General features: G+C 37.9%; 1 protein-coding gene across 6 annotated transcripts in view; it reads left to right on the top strand.

The window, feature by feature from the left end:
* The window catches only part of ptprfa (protein tyrosine phosphatase receptor type Fa), a 268,805-nt gene that overhangs the window by 153,524 nt on the left and 93,401 nt on the right, over window positions 1–21,880 (top strand). For all 6 annotated transcript variants that reach the window (XM_061888749.1, XM_061888750.1, XM_061888752.1 and 3 more), the window contains 3 exons: window positions 1,134–1,244; window positions 16,417–16,686; window positions 21,261–21,842. In XM_061888749.1, the coding sequence (XP_061744733.1) occupies window positions 1,134–1,244; window positions 16,417–16,686; window positions 21,261–21,842 (963 nt within the window). The remainder of the gene's footprint in view (window positions 1–1,133; window positions 1,245–16,416; window positions 16,687–21,260; window positions 21,843–21,880) is intronic.

Below are 21,880 nucleotides of genomic sequence, written 5' to 3'. Positions count from 1 at the left end.
TACACTACAACGTGTGCTACATGAGCCACTACACTACACAATGTCTGCTACATGAACCACTATACTACACTGTCTGCTACATAAACTGCTACACTACACTATGTCTGCTACATGAACCACTACACTACAACGTGTGCTACATGAGCCACTACACTACACAATGTCTGCTACATGAACCACTATACTACAATGTCTGCTACATAAACTGCTACACCACACTATGTCTGCTACATGAACCACTACACTGTCTGCTACATGAACCACTACACTACACTGTCTGCTACATGAACCACTACACTACGTGTGCTACATGAGCCACTACACTACACAATGTCTGCTACATGAACCACTATACTACACTGTCTGCTACATAAACTGCTACACTACACTATGTCTGCTACATGAACCACTACACTGTCTGCTACATGAACCACTGCACTACAATGTCTGCTACATGAACCACTATACCACACTGTCTGCTACATAAACTGCTACACTACACTGTCTGCTACATGAACCACTACACTACAACGTGTGCTACATGAGCCACTACACTACACAATGTCTGCTACATGAACCACTATACTACACTGTCTGCTACATAAACTGCTACACTACACTATGTCTGCTACATGAACCACTACACTACAACGTGTGCTACATGAGCCACTACACTACACAATGTCTGCTACATGAACCACTATACTACAATGTCTCTACATAAACTGCTACACCACACTATGTCTGCTACATGAACCACTACACTGTCTGCTACATGAACCACTACACTACACTGTCTGCTACATGAACCACTACACTACAACGTGTGCTACATGAGCCACTACACTACACAATGTCTGCTACATGAACCACTATACTACACTGTCTGCTACATAAACTGCTACACTACACTATGTCTGCTACATGAACCACTACACTGTCTGATGCATGAACCACTACACTACAATGTGTGCTACATGAACCATTACACTGTCTGCTACATGAAACACTACACTACAAGGTCACATGACATAGAACAGTGACCAACTGTGTGTGTGTGTGTGTGTGTGTGTGTGTGTGTGTGTGTGTGTGTGTGAGATCCTTGCGTGACCTGTGACCTCTGGCGCCCCCAGGTGCTCTGCAGATCGAGCAGAGTGAGGAGTCAGACCAGGGCAAGTACGAGTGTGTGGCCATCAACAGCGCCGGGACTCGCTACTCCGCCCCCGCTAATCTCTACGTGCGAGGTAAGCCACGCCCACCTGCACACGGACACGCCTCCTTCTTCACATATCATGGGGGCACATGGCAGAGCCAAACACAGTGGAACCCGTTTATGTTGACTAACTTCCGTCTATATCGACAACCTATTTTTGGCACCAACCCGTTTATGCCGACAACCCAAATTTTTGTCACCAACCCGTTTATGTCAACAACTCCTTTATGTCGATAACCTGTTTATGTTGACAACTCATTTATGTCGACAACCTATTTATGTTGAGAACTTGTTTACGTCGACAACCTATTTTATGTCATAAACCCTTTTATGTCAGCAACCCGTTTATGTCGACAACCCATTTACGTCAACAACCCTTTTATTTTGACAGCCTGTTTATGTTGACACCATGTTCATGTCAACAACCCGTTTGTCGACAACCCATTCAGGTCAACAACCAAATGTTTCATCATCAACCCCTTTATATCGACGACCCCTTTGTTGACAAACCTTTTATGTCGACAACCCGTTTATGTTGACAACTCGTTTACGTCAACATATTTTGTCATGAACCCATTTGTCGACAACCCTTTTTTGTCGACAACCCGTTTATGTCAACAACCCGTTTATGCCAACAGCCCTTTTATGCCGACAGCCCTTTCATGCCGAAGACCTATTTATGTTGACAACCTGTTTATGTTGACAACCCGTTTACATTGACAACCTATTTTAGGTCATAAACAATTTATGTTATCAACCCATTAATGCTTGACAACCTGTTTATGTCGTCAACCTGTTTACGTCGTCAACCCAATTATGCCGTCAACTTGTTGATGTCATCAACCCGTTTATGTTGACACCCTGTTTATGTTGGCATCCCATTTATGTCGACGACTTGTGTATGTCATCAACCTGTTAGTCAACAAGCCATTTATTTCGCCAACCTGTGTATGTCGTCCGCCCATTTATGTTGACAACCTCTTCATGTCGACAATCTGTTTATATCGACAACCCACTTATGTTGACAACCTGTGCATGTCATCAAGCGGTTTATGTCAACAACCTGTTCATGTCGACAATATGTTTTTGTCGTCAACCCGTCTGTCAACAACCTGTTTATTTCGACACTTGTGTATGTCATCAACCCATTTATGTTGACAACCCGTTCATGTCGACAACCTGTTTATTTCGACACTTGTGTATGTCATCAATCCATTTATGTTGACAACCCGTTCATGTCGACAACCTGTTTATTTCGACACTTGTGTATGTCATCAATCCATTTATGTTGACAACCCGTTCATGTCGACAACCTGTTTATTTCGACACTTGTGCATGTCATCAACCCATTTATGTTGACAACCCGTTCATGTCGACAACCTGTTTATTTCGACACCTGTGCATGTCATCAACCCATTTATGTTGACAACCCGTTCATGTCGACAACCTGTTTATTTCGACACTTGTGCATGTCATCAACCCATTTATGTTGACAACCCGTTCATGTCGACAACCTGTTTATTTCGACACTTGTGTGTCATCAACCCATTTATGTTGACAACCCGTTCATGTCGACAACCTGTTTATTTCGACACTTGTGTATGTCATCAACCCATTTATGTTGACAACCCGTTCATGTCGACAACCTGTTTATTTCGACACTTGTGCATGTCATCAACCCATTTATGTTGACAACCCGTTCATGTCGACAACCTGTTTATTTCGACACCTGTGCATGTCATCAACCCATTTATGTTGACAACCCGTTCATGTCGACAACCTGTTTATTTCGACACTTGTGCATGTCATCAACCCATTTATGTTGACAACCCGTTCATGTCGACAACCTGTTTATTTCGACACTTGTGTATGTCATCAACCCATTTATGTTGACAACCCGTTCATGTCGACAACCTGTTTATTTCGACACTTGTGCATGTCATCAACCCATTTATGTTGACAACCCGTTCATGTCGACAACCTGTTTATTTCGACACTTGTGTATGTCATCAACCCATTTATGTTGACAACCCGTTCATGTCGACAACCTGTTTATTTCGACACTTGTGCATGTCATCAACCCATTTATGTTGACAACCCGTTCATGTCGACAACCTGTTTATTTCGACACTTGTGCATGTCATCAACCCATTTATGTTGACAATGCGTTCATGTCGACAACCTGTTTATTTCGACACTTGTGCATGTCATCAACCCATTTATGTTGACAACCCGTTCATGTCGACAACCTGTTTATTTCGACACTTGTGCATGTCATCAACCCATTTATGTAGACAACCCGTTCATGTCGACAACCTGTTTATTTCGACACTTGTGTATGTCATCAACCCATTTATGTTGACAACCCGTTCATGTCGACAACCTGTTTATTTCGACACCTGTGCATGTCATCAACCCATTTATGTTGACAACCCGTTCATGTCGACAACCTGTTTATTTCGACACTTGCGTATGTCATCAATCCATTTATGTTGACAACCCGTTCATGTCGACAACCTGTTTATTTCGACACTTGCGTATGTCATCAATCCATTTATGTTGACAACCCGTTCATGTCGACAACCTGTTTATTTCGACACTTGTGTATGTCATCAACCCATTTATGTTCACAACCCGTTCATGTCGACAACCTGTTTATTTCGACACTTGTGTATGTCATCAACCCATTTATGTTGACAACCCGTTCATGTCGACAACCTGTTTATTTCGACACTTGTGCATGTCATCAACCCATTTATGTTGACAACCCGTTCATGTCGACAACCTGTTTATTTCGACACTTGTGTATGTCATCAACCCATTTATGTTGACAACCCGTTCATGTCGACAACCTGTTTATTTCGACACTTGTGTATGTCATCAACCCGTTCATGTCGACAACCTGTTTATTTCGACACCTGTGCATGTCATCAACCCATTTATGTTGACAACCCGTTCATGTCGACAACCTGTTTATTTCGACACCTGTGCATGTCATCAACCCATTTATGTTGACAACCCGTTCATGTCGACAACCTGTTTATTTCGACACTTGTGTATGTCATCAACCCATTTATGTTGACAACCCGTTCATGTCGACAACCTGTTTATTTCGACACTTGTGCATGTCATCAACCCATTTATCTTGACAACCCGTTCATGTCGACAACCTGTTTATTTCGACACTTGTGTATGTCATCAACCCATTTATGTTGACAACCCATTCATGTCGACAACCTGTTTATCTTTTCTAACATTCGACAACAACCGCTTATGTCGACATGGATGGGTCCCACTGTCCACGTGTTAGCTACCAGCTCGCTTGTTTACCAGCCGCATATTGTGACCTGCGAGTTCAGCCTTAATCTGACTTGTTTCTGTGTGGTAACCTTTGACCTTTGCAGGTATTGTTGGCTAAATGCTTCCTTTCATCTTTTTCTGTTTGGACCACAAACTCATTCATTGACAGCTTATCCCTCAGTGTGTGTGCGTGTGTGTGTGCGTGTGTGTGTGCGTGTGCGTGTGTGTGTGTGTGTGTTCTTGTATCTCCAGCCATCTTGAGACACGAAGAAGGCAAAGTATCTTCCATATGAGGAGGTGTGAAGAAGTGATGACATAAATGATGGTCCCAGTAACATTGCATCTAATAGACAATGTCTCATTTGTGGTGATATCTATCAAAATGAGGGTGCTCCCAAAAAGGAGGGATTTTTTTTTCTTCAAATGGACCGTGGAAAGGTTGAGGTGGGTTGAAAAATGTGGAAAGAAAAAAGGGAATTCTGGGATTTCCTGGAATTTTTTTGAACTTGGAAAAATAATAGTTTAAATTTCCAGGATGAGTGGAATGTGTTGAAGGTGGAATGGTCTGAATCGGTAGAAAAATGTGGGAATATTGACATTTAGAAAAATGGTTAATTCATTTTGGTAGGGAAAAATGTCCCGGAAAACCTGGAATTCTGGGAAATCTGGGAATTTTGGGGAATTTGTCAAGGGAAAGCCTGCCATTCCCGAATAGGTTGAACAGTTTGAAGTTGGAATGCTTTGAAAAATGTGGACGGTAGAAGAGAGAAGAATTTAAAAAAAAATGTGTGAATGTTTTGGAGCATTCACACAATCAAAAACAAACATTAAATAAATAAATAAATAATTGACTAAAATCTTACATTTTTATGTGTGCATAGTATGTAAATATTATTAATGTTGTAAATACACATCTTTTTATATCTAGAAAGGCTGCTCTTAAAGAGGTTTTTCTCAGGTCTCAAGAAGGTCGGAACTACAAGGGTGTGTGTGTGTGTGTGTGTGTGTGTGTGTGTGTGTGTGTGTGTGTGTGTGTGTGTGTGTGTGTGTGTGGATAAGCAGTTTTTTGGCCTGTTTTACTCTTCTCTGTTTCTCCTTGTCTCCTTCCTCCTGCCTCCTCGCTTCCCCCTCTGTTGTTGTTGTTGTTGTTCTTGACTCCGCCTACGTTGCCTACAACCACCCCCATCACCCCCTCCCCCCGTCCCCCCCACTGCCAACACTCCAACTCTCACCTGTCAGACCAGCGAGAAGGTTGGTTTCTTCACTCGTTCTCCCCTCTGACGTGGAGGCCTGCTGGACTGGAGCCAGGCAGCGTTGGCGGGACGCCAGGCGCCTCAGGCCCGTCCCGGCCCACCCCTTTCTCCCTCCCCCAGACCCTGTCTACCTGCACCCCCCCCCCCAGTACCTGCACCCTCATGCCTGCACACGCTTTGACACATTTTGTGACACGAGCATGAATTTTCGGCTCTTGAGCAACTTTGATCATATAAGTCCCGCCTTTTACCCCGCATGGCTCCTCCCACTGCATCCCCCCACCTCACTCAGCATCTCCTGACCCCTCCCCTTGCATCCCCTGCTCTTTGCATACTCTCCACCCCCCACGGCAACCTGGTGGGGGACCGTGCACTGAGTCCAAAAGGCATGGTGGTTGTGGTCTCCGTCATTAGATGACCGCGTCCACTCTGGGGCCACCACATTAGGTACACTTCCACAATCTAATGAGGACCAGGACAACAACTGCTTCTAATACTTCCACTGGAGTGGTCCAAATATTACAACCACTCCTCAGTAGGCCCTGAAGCGTGGACACATTCACAAAATGACATTTTTAAATATAAATTAATATTTGTATTGATATAATGTGTTATGTATTTTTATCATTTAAATATATATATATACAATTAATTTAGTTATTTTAAATAATTTTTGAATACATATTTTTTCCCAATTTTTAATGAATAAAACATGTTTTTTTTTTGTAATTTTTAAGGAATATAACATGTTTGTATAAATTATATACAGTATATTTTATGTGTCTAGAACATTCTAAAAACAGTATTAGAAATTAATTTAGTTTTTTAATTATTTAATTTTTTAAAAATTCAAGTTTTTTATTAATAAACCGTATTTTTTATGAATTATGTAAAGTATATTTTATGTGTCTAGACATTCAAAAAATACTATTACAAAAATAATTTTGTTTTTTTAAATAATTTAATACATATTTTTTCCCAATTTTTAATGAATAAAACATGTTTTTGTTTGTAATTTTTAAGGAATGAAACATATTTGTATAAATTATATACAGTATATGTTATGTGTCTAGACATTCTAAAAATAGTATTAGAAATTAATTTAGTTTTTTAATTATTTAATTTTTTTAAATTCAAGTTTTTTATTAATAAACCGTATTTTTTATGAATTATGTCAAGTATATTTTATGTGTCTAGACATTCTAAAAATACTATTACAAAAATAATTTTGTTTTTTAAAATAATTTAATACATATTTTTTCCCAATTTTTAATGAATAAAACATGTTTTTTTTTGTAATTTTAAAGAATAAATAAATAAATGGGTTGTACTTGTATAGCGCTTTTCTACCTTCAAGGTACTCAAAGCGCTTTGACACTACTTCCACATTTACCCATTCACACACACATTCACACACTGATGGAGGGAGCTGCCATGCAAGGCGCCAACCAGCACCCATCAGGAGCAAGGGTGAAGTGTCTTGCTAGGTGGGATTTGAACCAGTGACCCTCGGGTTGCGCACGGCCACTCTCCCCACTGCGCCGTCCCTAAGGATATTTTATAAGTATATTTTATGTGTCTAGACATTCAAAAAATACTATTACAAAAATAATTTTGTTTTTTAAAATAATTTAATACATATTTTTTCCCAATTTTTAATGAATAAAACATGTTTTTGTTTGTAATTTTTAAGGAATGAAACATGTTTGTATAAATTATATACAGTATATGTTATGTGTCTAGACATTCTAAAAATAGTATTAGAAATTAATTTAGTTTTTTAATTATTTAATTTTTTTTAAATTCAAGTTTTTTATTAATAAACCGTATTTTTTATGAATTATGTCAAGTATATTTTATGAGTCTAGACATTCAAAAAATACTATTACAAAATTATTATTTTTTTAAATAATTTAATACATATTTTTCCCCAATTTTTGATGAATAAAACATGTTTTTTTTGTAATTTTTAAGGAATAAAACATGTTTGTATAAATTATATACAGTATGTTTTATGTGATTAGACATTCTAAGAATAGTATTAGAAATTAATTTAGTTTTTTAATTATTTAATTTTTTTTTAATTCAAGTTTTTTATTAATAAAATGTATTTTTTATGAATTATGTCAAGTATATTTTATGTGTCTAGACATTCTAAAAATACTATTACAAAAATAATTTTGTTTTTTTAAATAATTTAATACATATTTTTTCCCAGTTTTTAATGAATAAAACATGTTTTTTTTTTGTAATTTTTAAGGAATAAAACATGTTTGTATAAATTATATACAGTATATTTTATGTGTCTAGACATTCTAAAAATAGTATTAGAAATTAATTTAGTTTTTTAATTATTTAATTTTTTTTAAATTCAAGTTTTTTATTAATAAACCGTATTTTTTATGAATTATGTCAAGTATATTTTATGTGTCTAGACATTCTAAAAATACTATTACAAAAATAATTTAGTTTTTTAAAATAATTTAATACATATTTTTTCCCAATTTTTAATGAATAAAACATGTTTTTTTTTGTAATTTTAAAGGAATAAAACATGTTTGTATAAATTATATACAGTATGTTTTATGTGTCTAGAACATTCTAAAAATAGTATTACAAATTAATTAAGTTTTTTAATTATTAAATTTTTTTAAAAATTCAAGTTTTTTATTAATAAACCATATTTCTTATAAATTATGTAAAGTATATTTTATGTGTCTAGACATTCAAAAAATACTATTACAAAAATAATTTTGTTTTTTAAAATAATTTAATACATATTTTTTCCCAATTTTTAATGAATAAAACATGTTTTTGTTTGTAATTTTTAAGGAATGAAACATGTTTGTATAAATTATATACAGTATATGTTATGTGTGTAGACATTCTAAAAATAGTATTAGAAATTAATTTAGTTTTTTAATTATTTAATTTTTTTTAAATTCAAGTTTTTTATTAATAAACCGTATTTTTTATGAATTATGTCAAGTATATTTTATTATGTGTCTAGGCATTCTAAAAATACTATTACAAAAATAATTTTGTTTTTTTAAATAATTTAATACAAATTTTTTTCCCAATTTTTAATGAATAAAACATGTTTTTGTTTGTAATTTTTCAGGAATAAAACATGTTTGTATAAACTATATACAGTATATTTTATGTGTCTAGACATTCTAAAAATAGTATTAGAAATTAATTTAGTTTTTTAATTATTTAATTTTTTTTTAATTCAAGTTTTTTATTAATAAACCGTATTTTTTATGAATTATGTAAAGTATATTTTATGTGTCTAGACATTCTAAAAATAATATTACAATAATGATTTAGTTTTGTTAAATAATTTAATACATATTTTTTCCCAATTTTTAATGACTAAAACATGTTTTTTTGTAATTTGTAAGGAATAAAACATGTTTGTATAATTTTATATACAGTATATTTTATGTGTCTAGAACATTCTAAAAATAGTATTAGAAATTAATTTAGTTTTTTAATTATTTAATTTTTTTTAATTAAAGTTTTTTATTAATAAACCTTATTTTTTATGAATTATGTAAAGTATTCAAAAAATACTATTACAAAAATAATTTTGTTTTTTTTAAATAATTTAATACATATTTTTTCCCAGGTTTTAATGATTAAAACATGTTTTTTTTTATCATTTTTAAGGAATAAAACTTGTCTGTATAAATTATGTATTAATATATATATGTATATATATATATATATGTATATATATATATATATATATATATATATATATATATATATATATATATGTATATATATATATATATATGTAAATTAAGTATATTTTGTGTCTAGACATTCTAACAATACTATTACAAAAATAATTTTGCTTTTTTAAATAATTTAATCCATATTTTTTACGAATTTTTAATGATTAAGTTAAGTTGGGGCAAAATATTAAAACATGTTTTTTTTGTAATTTTTAAGGAATAAAACTTGTTTGTAGAATTTATGTATTAATATATATATATAATATATATATATATACATATATATAAACTGTATTTTTTATGAATTATGTAAAGTATATTGTATGTGTCTAGACATTCTAAAAATACTATTACAAAAATAGTTTTGTTTTTTTAAATAGTTTAATAGATATTTTTCCCCAAGTTTTAGTGATTAAAACATGTTTTTTTTTTATAATTTTTAAGGAATAAAACTTGTCTGTATAAATTATACAAATTATGTATTAATATATATATATATATATATATATATATATATATATATATATAGTGTGTAAATTAAGTATATTTTGTGTCTAAACATTCTAACAATACTATTACAAAAATAATTTAGCTTTTTTAAATAATTTAACACATATTTTTTCCCAAATTTTTAATGATTAAGTTAAGTTGGGGCAAAATATTAAAACATGTTTTTTTTGTCATTTTTAAGGAATAAAACTTGTTTGTATAAATTATGTATATATATATATATATATATATATATATATATATATATATATATATATATATATATATATATATATGTCTTTAGCGCCGCCCTAGTGGCTCTCTGGAGCTTTTTCAAAAATGTATGACTCAATAGAAAAAAATGAGGGGGAAAAAATTAATTTTCTGTTTTAATATGGTTTCTGTAGGAGGACAAACCTGACACAAACCTCCCTAATTGTTATAAAGCACACTGTTTATATTAAACATGCTTCACTGATTCCAGTATTTGGCGAGCGCCGTTTTGTCCTACTCATTTTGGCGGTCCTTGAACTCACCGTAGTTTGTTTACATGTATAACTTTCTCCGACTTTCTAGTGTTTTATGCCACTTCTTTTTCTGTCTCATTTTGTCCACCAAACCTTTTAATATTGCGCGTGAATGCACAAAGGTGAGTTTTGTTGATGTTATTGACTTGTGTGGAGTGCTAATCAGACATATTTGGTCACTGCATGACTGCAAGCTAATCGATGCTAACATGCTATTTAGGCTAGCTGTATGTACATATTGCATCATGATGCCTCGTTTGTAGCTATTTTGGAGCTCATTTAGTTTCCTTTAAGTCCTTTAGGGTCCTTGGCCCATGGCAAAGGACCCTAAAGGAGTCCTTTGCCATGGGCCAAGGACCCTATTGAAACTGCTGTGTTTTATTATTATTCCGCACCTACGCGCTGTAATTTGACCCCCTTAACATGCTTCAAAACTCACCAAATTTGACGCACACGTCGGTATAGCAAACCTTCCCAACATATTAAGCAACCAATCCCCCAAAATGAAAATTACGCTCTAGCGCCCCCTAGGAAAAAATTACAGACAAAACCGCATGTAACTTCTGTTAGGAATGTCATAGCGACATGAAACAAGAACTCCTATGTAGGTCTGACTTAGACCCAATTTTCATACACTCACTTCTTTCAGCAAAAATCTACAGGAAGTTGGCAAAAACCCCTTCAAAATAAAATGTTTGCAAAAAATGCAATTATTGCCTCTTTGCGCTGTAATTTGACCCCCTTAAAATGCTTCAAAAGTCACCAAACTTGGCGCACACATAAGGACTGGCGAATATTGCGATCTAATGAAAAAACCAAACCCCAAAACTCAAAACTGCGCTCTAGCGCTATTTTTGAATGAAACACTGAAAAAACTGCTCTTAGGAAGAAAACACAGACAAAATTGCTTGTAACTTCCGGTAAGAATGTCGGAGAGACATGAAACAAAAACCTCTATGTAGGTCTCACTTAGACCTACATTTCATAGATTGACAACCCCCAACAAAAATCAACAGGAAGTTTGCAATCCCCCCTTCAAAACTAAAGTTTTGTAAAAACCGGTCACCTTTCTTCAAACGTTATCTCCTCTGAGTGCGTTTGTTGTTTTGGCTTCAAACTCGCACAGAAGAGAGATTGAACCCTTCTGATTTAAAGTATTGAACAGAGTTTTGATAAGTTCTCAGGTTTTGATTTTACACGCCTTCAAAGAACCCCTCTGCAAAGTCTCCTAAAAAATGTCATTTTTGCCTCTTTGAGCTGTTATTTGACCCCCTTAAAATGCTTCTAAACTCACCAAACTTGACACACACATCAGGTCTGGCAAAAATTGCGATCTGATGAAAAAACCTAACCACAAAACTCAAAATTGCGCTCTACCGCCCCCCTAGGAATACAACACGGACAAACTGCTCCTAGGAAGAAAACATAGACAAAACTGCTTGTAACTTCCGGTAGGAATGTCAGAGAGACATGAAACAAAAAAACACTATGTAGGTCTCACTTAGACCTACATTTTTATAATTAACATACTGTAGCAAAAATCAACAGGAAGTTTGATATTTTCAGTTCAATACAACAACTGCATTACTTTCACAATGCATTAGATTCTCAAAATAGTGGCTCCAAGGCGTCTTCTAACGCTTTTCCGGCCGTGGGTCTCGGGGGCAGCAGCCAAAGGCGGACCCGACCAACGCTGCTTGCAGCTTTAATTCAATTTATATCTCATGACTCACTATCTGTATGTAATATGGCTTTTAATTTGTTGCGGCTCCAGACTGATTTTTTATTTTTATTTTTGGTCCAAAATGGCTCTTTCAACATTTTGGGTTGCCGACCCCTGTTCTAGAGACAATTTTACAAGTAGGGCCCTTTTGGAAACCTAATACTTTTTTTTTTTTAACTGTCATTGCTCAATAATGAATTAAAACCCACATTGTTAGGAATTATTAATCTATTTAAAAGTCCAATTATTCACATCAAATATTCCTCTTAATTTTTTTTTTTGGGAGGAATCATGTGTCTTTGCCATTAAAAAACAGGGTTTTGACACTAAAACCTGACCTGAAGTTGATCTAACACACGGCCCCAGGAACAGGTTTTATCCGGCCCGCGGGATGAGTTACTCACAAATAGGCTTCTAAGTTAAAGCCTCAAGGGAGCATCATCTGGATGATGTAATAAATGCAATTGCTCCTCCCACCAGTTGTTATTAATAACTGCCAGCGTTCATAAACAAAATACACAAAAATAGGCCACAAAGTTGAAGCCTCCAAAACGCTCCCTGACACACGCACAATCACCTGGATGATGTAATAAATGCAATTGCTCCTCCCACCAGTTGTTATTAATAACTGCCACCGTTCATAAAGAAAACACACAAAAATAGGCCACTTGAAAGAAAGAGCTATTCCAAATGTGTCCACTGGATGTCGCATAAGCAATGTTTTGTGTATTTGTAGATTATGCTACATATGTATAAAACAAACTCAGTCAAGGAAAATGAGGAAATTACATGAATAACATAATCTAATTTGATTTTGATATCATTTTTGTATCTAGATAGATTGAAAATGAACAGCAATGAGTTGACTGATGAACATTATCATATAATTTATTCAGAAAATATAAATACAGACAAATAGAGTATATACCTGTATACTATTAACCGCAACAGGTAATTGTAAAAAAACAACAATATGATTTGTACAATTTCAGAACGTGCTTGTTCTATTTGAAAGAAAGAAAACAATCTGAAGTTGTCTTTATTTATAAGTTATCGTGCCATGATTTCACCAGTTGTCTGCAGGTGGCCCCCCATCTAAAATGAGTTTGACACCCCTAAACCAAGCATTGATTTATTTTATTTATTTTTTAACAATTAATATGTGAATAATGTATCATAATAATGACAACTGAGCCCCAAAAGTAAAAAAATCTATGTATTGGTTTTGAAATTGAAAAATTTCTAGATGGCTCCTGAGTACTTTGATTTTTCAGTGTGGCCCTCAGTGGAAAAATGTGGACTTTTTTAATAGGGGCACTCTCTTACAGGAGTCATCAACCTTTTTGAAAGCAAGAGCTACTTCTTGGGTACTGATTAATGCCAAGGGCTACCAGTTTGATACACACTTAAATAAATTGCCAGAAATAGCCAATTTTCTCAATTTACCTTTGATAAATAAATATATATATATATATATAAAATGGGTATTTTTGTCTGTCATACATTTTTTTTCCTTTTACGGAAAGTTTTTTTAGTGAATAAATGATGAAAAAACACTTAATTGAATGGTTTAAAAGAGGAGAAAACACTAAAAAAATGAACATTTAATTTTAAAACATAGTTTATCTTCAATTTCGACTTTTTAAAATTCAAAATTCACTCGAAAAAAAGAAGAGAAAAACTAGCTAATTCGAATCTTTTTGAAAAAATTAAAAAAATATTTATAAAAGATCTTTAGTAATTTTTCCAGATTAAGATTAATTTTTGAATTTTGATGACATGTTTTAAATAGGTTAAAATCCAATCTGCACTTTGTTAGAATATATAACAAATTGGACCAAGCTATATTTCTAACAAAGACAAATCATTGTTTCTTCTGGATTTTCCAGAACAAAAATTTTAAAAGAAATTCAAAAGACTTTGAAATAAGATTTAAATTAGATTTTTAAGATTTTCTAGATTTGCCGGAATAATTTTTTTGAATTTTAATCATAATAACTTTGAAGAAATATTTCCCAAATATTCTTTGTCGAAAAAACAGAAGCTAAAATGAAGAATTAAATTAAAATGTATTTATTATTCTTTACAATAGAAAAAATACATTTACTTGAACATTGATTTAAATTGTCAGGAAAGAAGAGGAAGGAATTTAAAAGGTAAAAAGGTATATGTGTTTAAAAATCCTAAAATAATTTTTAAAGTTGTATTTTTTTTCTCTAAAATCGTCTTTCTGAAAGTTATAAGAAGCAAAGTACAAAAATTAATGAATTTATTTAAACAAGTGAAGACCAAGTTTTTAAAATATTTTCTTGGATTTTCAAATTCTATTTGAGTTTTGTCTCTCTTAGAAATAAAAATGTCGAGCAAAGCGAGACCAGCTTGCTAGTAAATAAATACAATTTAAAAAATAGAGGCAGCTCACTGGTAAGTGCTGCTATTTGAGCTATTTTTAGAACATTTCAGCGGGCGACTCATCTGGTCCTTACGGGCGACCTGGTGCCCGCGGGCACCGCCTTGGTGACCCCTGCTCTATTACGTTAAACAGCCCGTCGAAAAAGTGATCGTTCATTTTTTTTTCCTGACGGTTCTCATTATATTGTGTACCTAATGAAGTGGCCCGGAGGGGGTACGAGTAGGAACTTGCAGGAGATATTTTCCAGCAGAACCTCTGGAGGTTCGTGTATGAAAGAAATGCTGCGGCCGGGTCCTGGGGGCCCGGTGAAGGGACTCCCGGACCATTTTAGGACGCTGCTGAGTTTTAAGTGGCCCTCGCTGCATTATTTAACACTTTGCCTGCGCAGTAAAAACATGTTGTGATGCTGCAGAAATACTGCAAAGGAGGCCAAATAGAGGAAATAAACACAAAGAGTTGTGTGGGGGGGGGACTTTTTCTTTATCTACTTCCTGTCAAGCTGGCTATTAAACATGACTGCACAATCACACAGTACAAAAACTTCTACACGCATAAAAGAAGTGCCGTATAAATGATGCAAGTGACTCATTGGGAGTCTACTGGCCAGCTCAGGTTTATTGATCCTGAAAAGATGACAGCAGCTAATGTTTGCATGTTGTCTTCAGCTCACTATTATGTTAGATCCACTATGGACTGGACTCTCACACTATTATGTTAGATCCTCTATGGACTGGACTCTCACTATTATGTTAGATCCACTATGGACTGGACTCTCACTATTATGTTAGATCCACTATGGACTGGACTCTCTCACTATTATGTTAGATCCACTATGGACTGGACTCTCACACTATTATGTTAGATCCACTATGGACTGGACTCTCACACTATTATGTTAGATCCACTATGGACTGGACTCTCACACTATTATGTTAGATCCACTATGGACTGGACTCTCACTATTATGTTAGATCCACTATGGACTGGACTCTCACACTATTATGTTAGATCCACTATGGACTGGACTCTCACTATTATGTTAGATCCACTATGGACTGGACTCTCACTATTATGTTAGATCCACTATGGACTGGACTCTCACACTATTATGTTAGATCCACTATGGACTGGACTCTCACTATTATGTTAGATCCACTATGGACTGGACTCTCACACTATTATGTTAGATCCACTATGGACTGGACTCTCACTATTATGTTAGATCCACTATGGACTGGACTCTCACTATTATGTTAGATCCACTATGGACTGGACTCTCACACTATTATGTTAGATCCACTCGACGTGCACGATAGCATAAAGTAATAATAATATGTATTTATTTATATCGTTATGACTGTGTGTGTGTCTATGAGCTTTCTACTGTGCACCTTCCTAAAATGATGTCAGTGTTTCCCATAGGACTGCAATCTATCTGTGGTGGTGGGTTGGGGGGTTAGCGTAATGACGTCATTGTCGTAAAAGACAAAATGGACCCTGTACTGGTCCATTCACAAACAGTCCCATTATAATGTGTTTATGAGGGAGGGTGAAGTGGTACGGCCAAACGGAGAATAAACTTACGGGAGGTCTCTGTAGGCGATGGTCGCCATCCTGACGACGGCGTCCATGCCCGGGTTTTAAAGGGTAGGACGCCAACGAAGAGTTCAGACCTGATAGGACAGCCAAAGTGGTGCACAGTAGAACAGCCCAACAGGAAGTCCCCATCCTCTCCATCTCTTCGCCCCCCCGCAGTTCGCCGCGTGCCCCCCCGCTTCTCCATCCCGCCCACCCACCACGAGGTGATGCCCGGCGGCAGCGTCAACCTGACCTGCGTGGCGGTGGGCGCCCCCATGCCGTATGTCAAGTGGATGAGCGGCGAGGCCGAGCTGACCCCCGAGGACGAGATGCCCATCGGACGCAACGTCCTGGAGCTGGCCAACATCCGCCAGTCTGCCAACTACACCTGCGTGGCCATCTCCTCGCTGGGCATGATCGACACCACCGCCCAGATCACCGTCAAAGGTAAACCAAAAAGGTACCATATTGCCCCGAAATGGCCCAAAGTACCCCAAGTAGGACCATGTTCCCAAAGGTCCCAAAACCCTTAAATGGGACCATTTGCCCCAAAAGGTCCCAAAGGACCCCAAATAGGACCATAATATCCTAGAAGTCCCAAAAGACTCCAAATAGGATCATATTCACTTAAAGGTCCCAAAGTAACCCAAGTAGGCCAATCTACCCTAAAGGTCCCAGAACCTACCAAAAGGGACCATCTTCCCACTAACAGTCCCAAAGTATCCCAAATAGGACCATCGTCCCAAAAACCCTAAAGGACCACCTTCCCCTTTAAGTACCCCAAATAGGGCCATGTTCCCAAAGGTCCTAAAAACCCAAAGACTGACCCGGGGCCCCAAAAGTTCCAAGGCCCCCAAATACGACCACATTCTCCTACAGGTCCCAAAAAACCCCTCTTATTACCATATTCAATTAAAGGTTCCAAAGTAATCCAAGTTGGACAATCTACCCTAAAGATCTCAAAAACCCAGAAAAAAGGACCATCTTCCTCCTAAATCTGCCAAAGTACCCCAAATAGGACCATCTTCCCCAAAGGTCCCAAAAAACCTTTAAAGGTACCATATTCTCCTTAAAATCGCAAAGTTCCCAAATAGGACCATCTTCTCTAAATGTTCCAAAACCCTCCAAAAGGGACCATCTTCCCCATACAGATCCTAAAGTACCCCAAGTAGGATCATGTTCCCAAAGGTTCCGAAACCCCGAAATGGGACCATGTGCCCCAAAAGGTCCCAAAGGACCCCAAATAGGACCATATTCTCCGACAGGTCCCAAAAGAACCCTCATAGTACCATATTCAATTAAAGGTTCCAAAGTAATCCAAGTAGGACAATCTACCTTAAATATCCCAAAATCCCGAAAAAAGGACCCCCAAAAAGGGACCATCTTCCTCTTACAAAGTACCAAAGTACACCAAGTAGGATCATGTTCCCAAAGGTCCCAAAACCCCGAAATGGGACCATGTGCCCCAAAACGTCCCAAAGTACCCCGAACAGGATCATAATATCCTAGAAGTCCCAAAAGACCCCATATAGGATCATATTCACTTAAAGGTCCAAAAGTAACCCAAGTAGGACAATCTACCCCAAATGTCCCAAAACCCACCAACCAGGACCATATTCACCTAACTGTCCCAAAGTACCCCAAATAGGAGCATCTTCCCTACAGGTCCCCCCAAAAACCTAAAGGACCATATTCCCTTTAAAAATCCCAAAGTACCACAATTAGGGCCATGTTTTCAAAGGTCCTAAAAACCAAAAAAGGTGACCCAGTTCCCCAAAAGGTCCCAAAGGACCCCAAATAGGACAATATTCTCCTACAGGTCCCCAAAGACCACTCATAGGACCTTATTCACTTAAAGATTCCAGTGTAACCCAAGTAGGACAATCTACTCTAGAGGGTCCCAAAACCCCCCAAAAAGAAAATGTTCCCCCTAAATATCCCAAAGTACCCCTAATAGGACCATTTTTTCTAAAGGTTCCAAAAAAACCTCAACAACTACCATATTCCCCTTAAAGACCCCAAAGTACCACAAGGTAAGACCATGTTCCAAATGGTCCCAAAAAACAGAAAATGGGACCCTGTGCTCCGAAAGCTCGCAAAGGACCCCATACCATATTCACCTAACTGTCCCAAAGTACCCCAAATAGGAGCATCCTCCCTAAAGGTGCCCCCAAAAACCTAAAGGACCATATTCCCTTTAAAAATCCCAAAGTACCACAATTAGGGCCATGTTCTCAAAGGTCCTAAAAACCCAAAATGTGACCCAGTTCCCCAAAAGGTTCCAAAGGACCCCAAATAGGACAATATTCTCCTACAGGTCCCCAAAGACCACTCATAGGACCTTATTCACTTAAAGATTCCAGTGTAACCCAAGTAGGACAATCTACTCTAGAGGGTCTCAAAACCCCCCAAAAAGGACAATTTTCCCTCTAAATATCCCAAAGTACCCCTAATACGACCATTTTTTTCTAAAGGTTCCAAAAAACCTCAACAACTACCATATTCCCCTTAAAGACCCCAAAGCACCCCAAGGTAAGACCATGTTCCAAATGGTCCCAAAAAACAGAAAATTGGACCCTGTGCTCCGAAAGCTCGCAAAGGACCCCATACCATATTCACCTAAAGGTCCTAAAGTACCCCAAATAGGAGCATCCTCCCTAAAGGTCCCCCCAAAAACCTAAAGGACCATATTCCCTTTAAAAATCCCAAAGTACCACAATTAGGGCCATGTTTCAAAGGTCCTAAAACCCCAAAATGTGACCCAGTTCCCCAAAAGGTTCCAAAGGACTCCAAATAGGACAATATTCTCCTACAGGTCCCTAAAGACAACTCATAGGACCTTATTCACTTAAAGATTCCAGTGTAACCCAAGTAGGACAATCTACTCTAGAGGGTCCCAAAACCCCCCAAAAAGGACAATTTTCCCCCTAAATATCCCAAAGTACCCCTAATAGGACCATTTTTTTCTTAAGGTTCCAAAAAACCTCAACAACTACCATATTCCCCTTAAAGACCCCTAAGCACCCCGAGGTAAGACCATGTTCCAAATGGTCCCAAAAAACAGAAAATGGGACCCTGTGCTCCGAAAGCTCGCAAAGGACCCCATACCATATTAACCTAAAGGTCCTAAAGTACCCCAAATAGGAGCATCCTCCCTAAAGGTCCCCCCAAAAACCGAAAGGACCATATTCCCTTTAAAAATCCCAAAGTACCACAATTAGGGCCATGTTCTCAAAGGTCCTTAAAAACCCAAAATGTGACCCAGTTCCCCAAAAGGTCCCAAATGACCCCAAATAGGACAATATTGTCCTATAGGTCCCCAAAGACCACTCATAGGACCATATACACTTAAAGATTCCAGTGTAACCCAAGTAGGACAATCTACTCTAGAGGGTCCCAAAACCCCCCAAAAGGAAATTTTTCCCTCTAAATACCCCAAAGTACCCCTAATAGGACCATTTTTTCTAAAGGTTCCAAAAAACCTCAACAACTACCATATTCCCCTTAAAGACCCCAAAGTACCCCAAGGTAAGACCATGTTCCAAATGGTCCCAAAAAACAGAAAATGGGACCCTGTGCTCCAAAAGCTCACAAAGGACCCCATACCATATTCACCTAACTGTCCCAAAGTACCCCAAATAGGAGCATCCTCCGTAAGGGTACCCCCAAAAACCTAAAGGACCATATTCCCTTTAAAAATCCCAAAGTACCACAATTAGGGCCATGTTCTCAAAGGTCCTAAAAACCCAAAATGTGACCCAGTTCCCCGAAAGGTCCCAAAGGACCCCAAATAGGACAATATTCTCCTACAGGTCCCCAAAGACCACTCATAGGACCATATTCACTTAAAGATTCCAGTGTAACCCAAGTAGGACAATCTACCCTAGAGGGTCCCAAAACCCCCCAAAAAGGAATATTTTCCCCCTAAATATCCCAAAGTACCCCTAATAGGACCATTTTTTTCTTAAGGTTCCAAAAAACCTCAACAACTGTCATATTCCTCTTAAATACCCCAAAGTACCCCAAGGTAAGACCATGTTCCAAATGGTCCCAAGAAACAGAAAATGGGACCCTGTGCTCCGAAAGCTCGCAAAAGACCCCTTACCATATTCACCTAAAGGTCCTAAAATACCCCAAATAGGAGCATCCTCCCTAAAGGTCCCCCCAAAAACCTAAAGGACCATATTCCCTTTAAAAATCCCAAAGTACCACAATCAGGGCCATGTTCTCAAAGGTCCTAAAAACCCAAAATGTGACCCAGTTCCCCAAAAGGTCCCAAATGACCCCAAATAGGACAATATTCTCCTACAGGTCCCCAAAGACCACTCATAGGACCTTATTCACTTAAAGATTCCAGTGTAACCCAAGTAGGACAATCTACTCTAGAGGGTCCCAAAACCCCCCAAAAAGGAACATTTTCCCCATAAATGTCCCAAAGTACCCCTAATAGGACCATTTTTTTTTTCTAAAGGTTCCAAAAAACCTCAACAACTACCATATTCCCCTTAAAGACCCCAAAGTACCCCAAGGTAAGACCATGTTCCAAATGGTTCCAAAAACCAGAAAATGGGACCCTGTGCTCCGAAAGCTCGCAAAGGACCCCATACCATATTCACCTAAAGGTCCTAAAGTAACCCAAATAGGACAATCTACCCCCTAAAAATCCCCAATAGACCTCAAACAAGACCATTGTCCCCTTATAAAATCCCAAAGTACACCAAGTACCCAAAACGGACTTACTCCTAAAGTCCCAGTGCTCTTAAAGGTCCGAAATGTATCTAAAGAGTCCGCGGACGAGGCCAGGGCCAGGACGGGGGTCATTTAGGGGGCGTTTTAGACCTTTTGGGCTACCCCATTTATCATTAGGACAAGTGGGGTTCTTTAGAGACCTTACCAGATCTCTCCAGGGTTTAATTCAGTTGGAAACGAGGGCTAGTTTGGCAAAAACCATAGCAACCGTAAGTGTGTTAGGTGGACCTTGACACAGAAAAGGTGATTGAGTGATGTTTGTGTCCCACCAGCCCTGCCCAAGCCTCCCACCTCCCTCATCGTGACCGAGACCACCGCCACCAGCGTCACCTTGACCTGGGACTCCGGCAACCCTGAGCCCGTGTCCTACTACGTTATCCAGTACCGGCCCAAAGTATCGGAGAACGGCTTCCAGGAAGTGGACGGCGTAGCCACCACCCGCTACAGTATCGGCGGTCTCAGCCCCTTTTCCCAGTACGAGTTCCGGGTCATGGCGGTCAACAACGTGGGCCGAGGTCTCCCCGGCACCATAGTGGACACCCGCACAAGTGAGCAGGCGCCCTCCTCACCCCCGCTCCACGTCCAGGCCCGCATGCTGAGCCCCAGCACCATGCTGGTCCAGTGGGAGCCCCCCGAGGAGGCCAACGGGCAGATCCGAGGCTACAGGGTCTACTACAGTTCCGACCAGGAGGCGCCTCTCAGCGCCTGGCAGAAACACAACACAGATGACAGTCAGCTGACCACTGTCGCTGATCTGACCCCGGACCTCACCTACAGTGTCCGGGTGCTGGGCTTCACCTCGGTGGGCGACGGACCCCCGTCTGACGTCCTGCTCATCAAGACTCAGCAAGGAGGTGAGGACTGGTCTGGACGCTAGTGACAACTTCATTGT

Source organism: Nerophis ophidion, linkage group LG26, assembly GCF_033978795.1.
Source record: "Nerophis ophidion isolate RoL-2023_Sa linkage group LG26, RoL_Noph_v1.0, whole genome shotgun sequence".
Taxonomy (NCBI): domain Eukaryota; kingdom Metazoa; phylum Chordata; class Actinopteri; order Syngnathiformes; family Syngnathidae; genus Nerophis; species Nerophis ophidion.
Note: the sequence above shows the minus strand (reverse complement) of the source record. Positions and strands in the feature narration are given on the sequence as shown.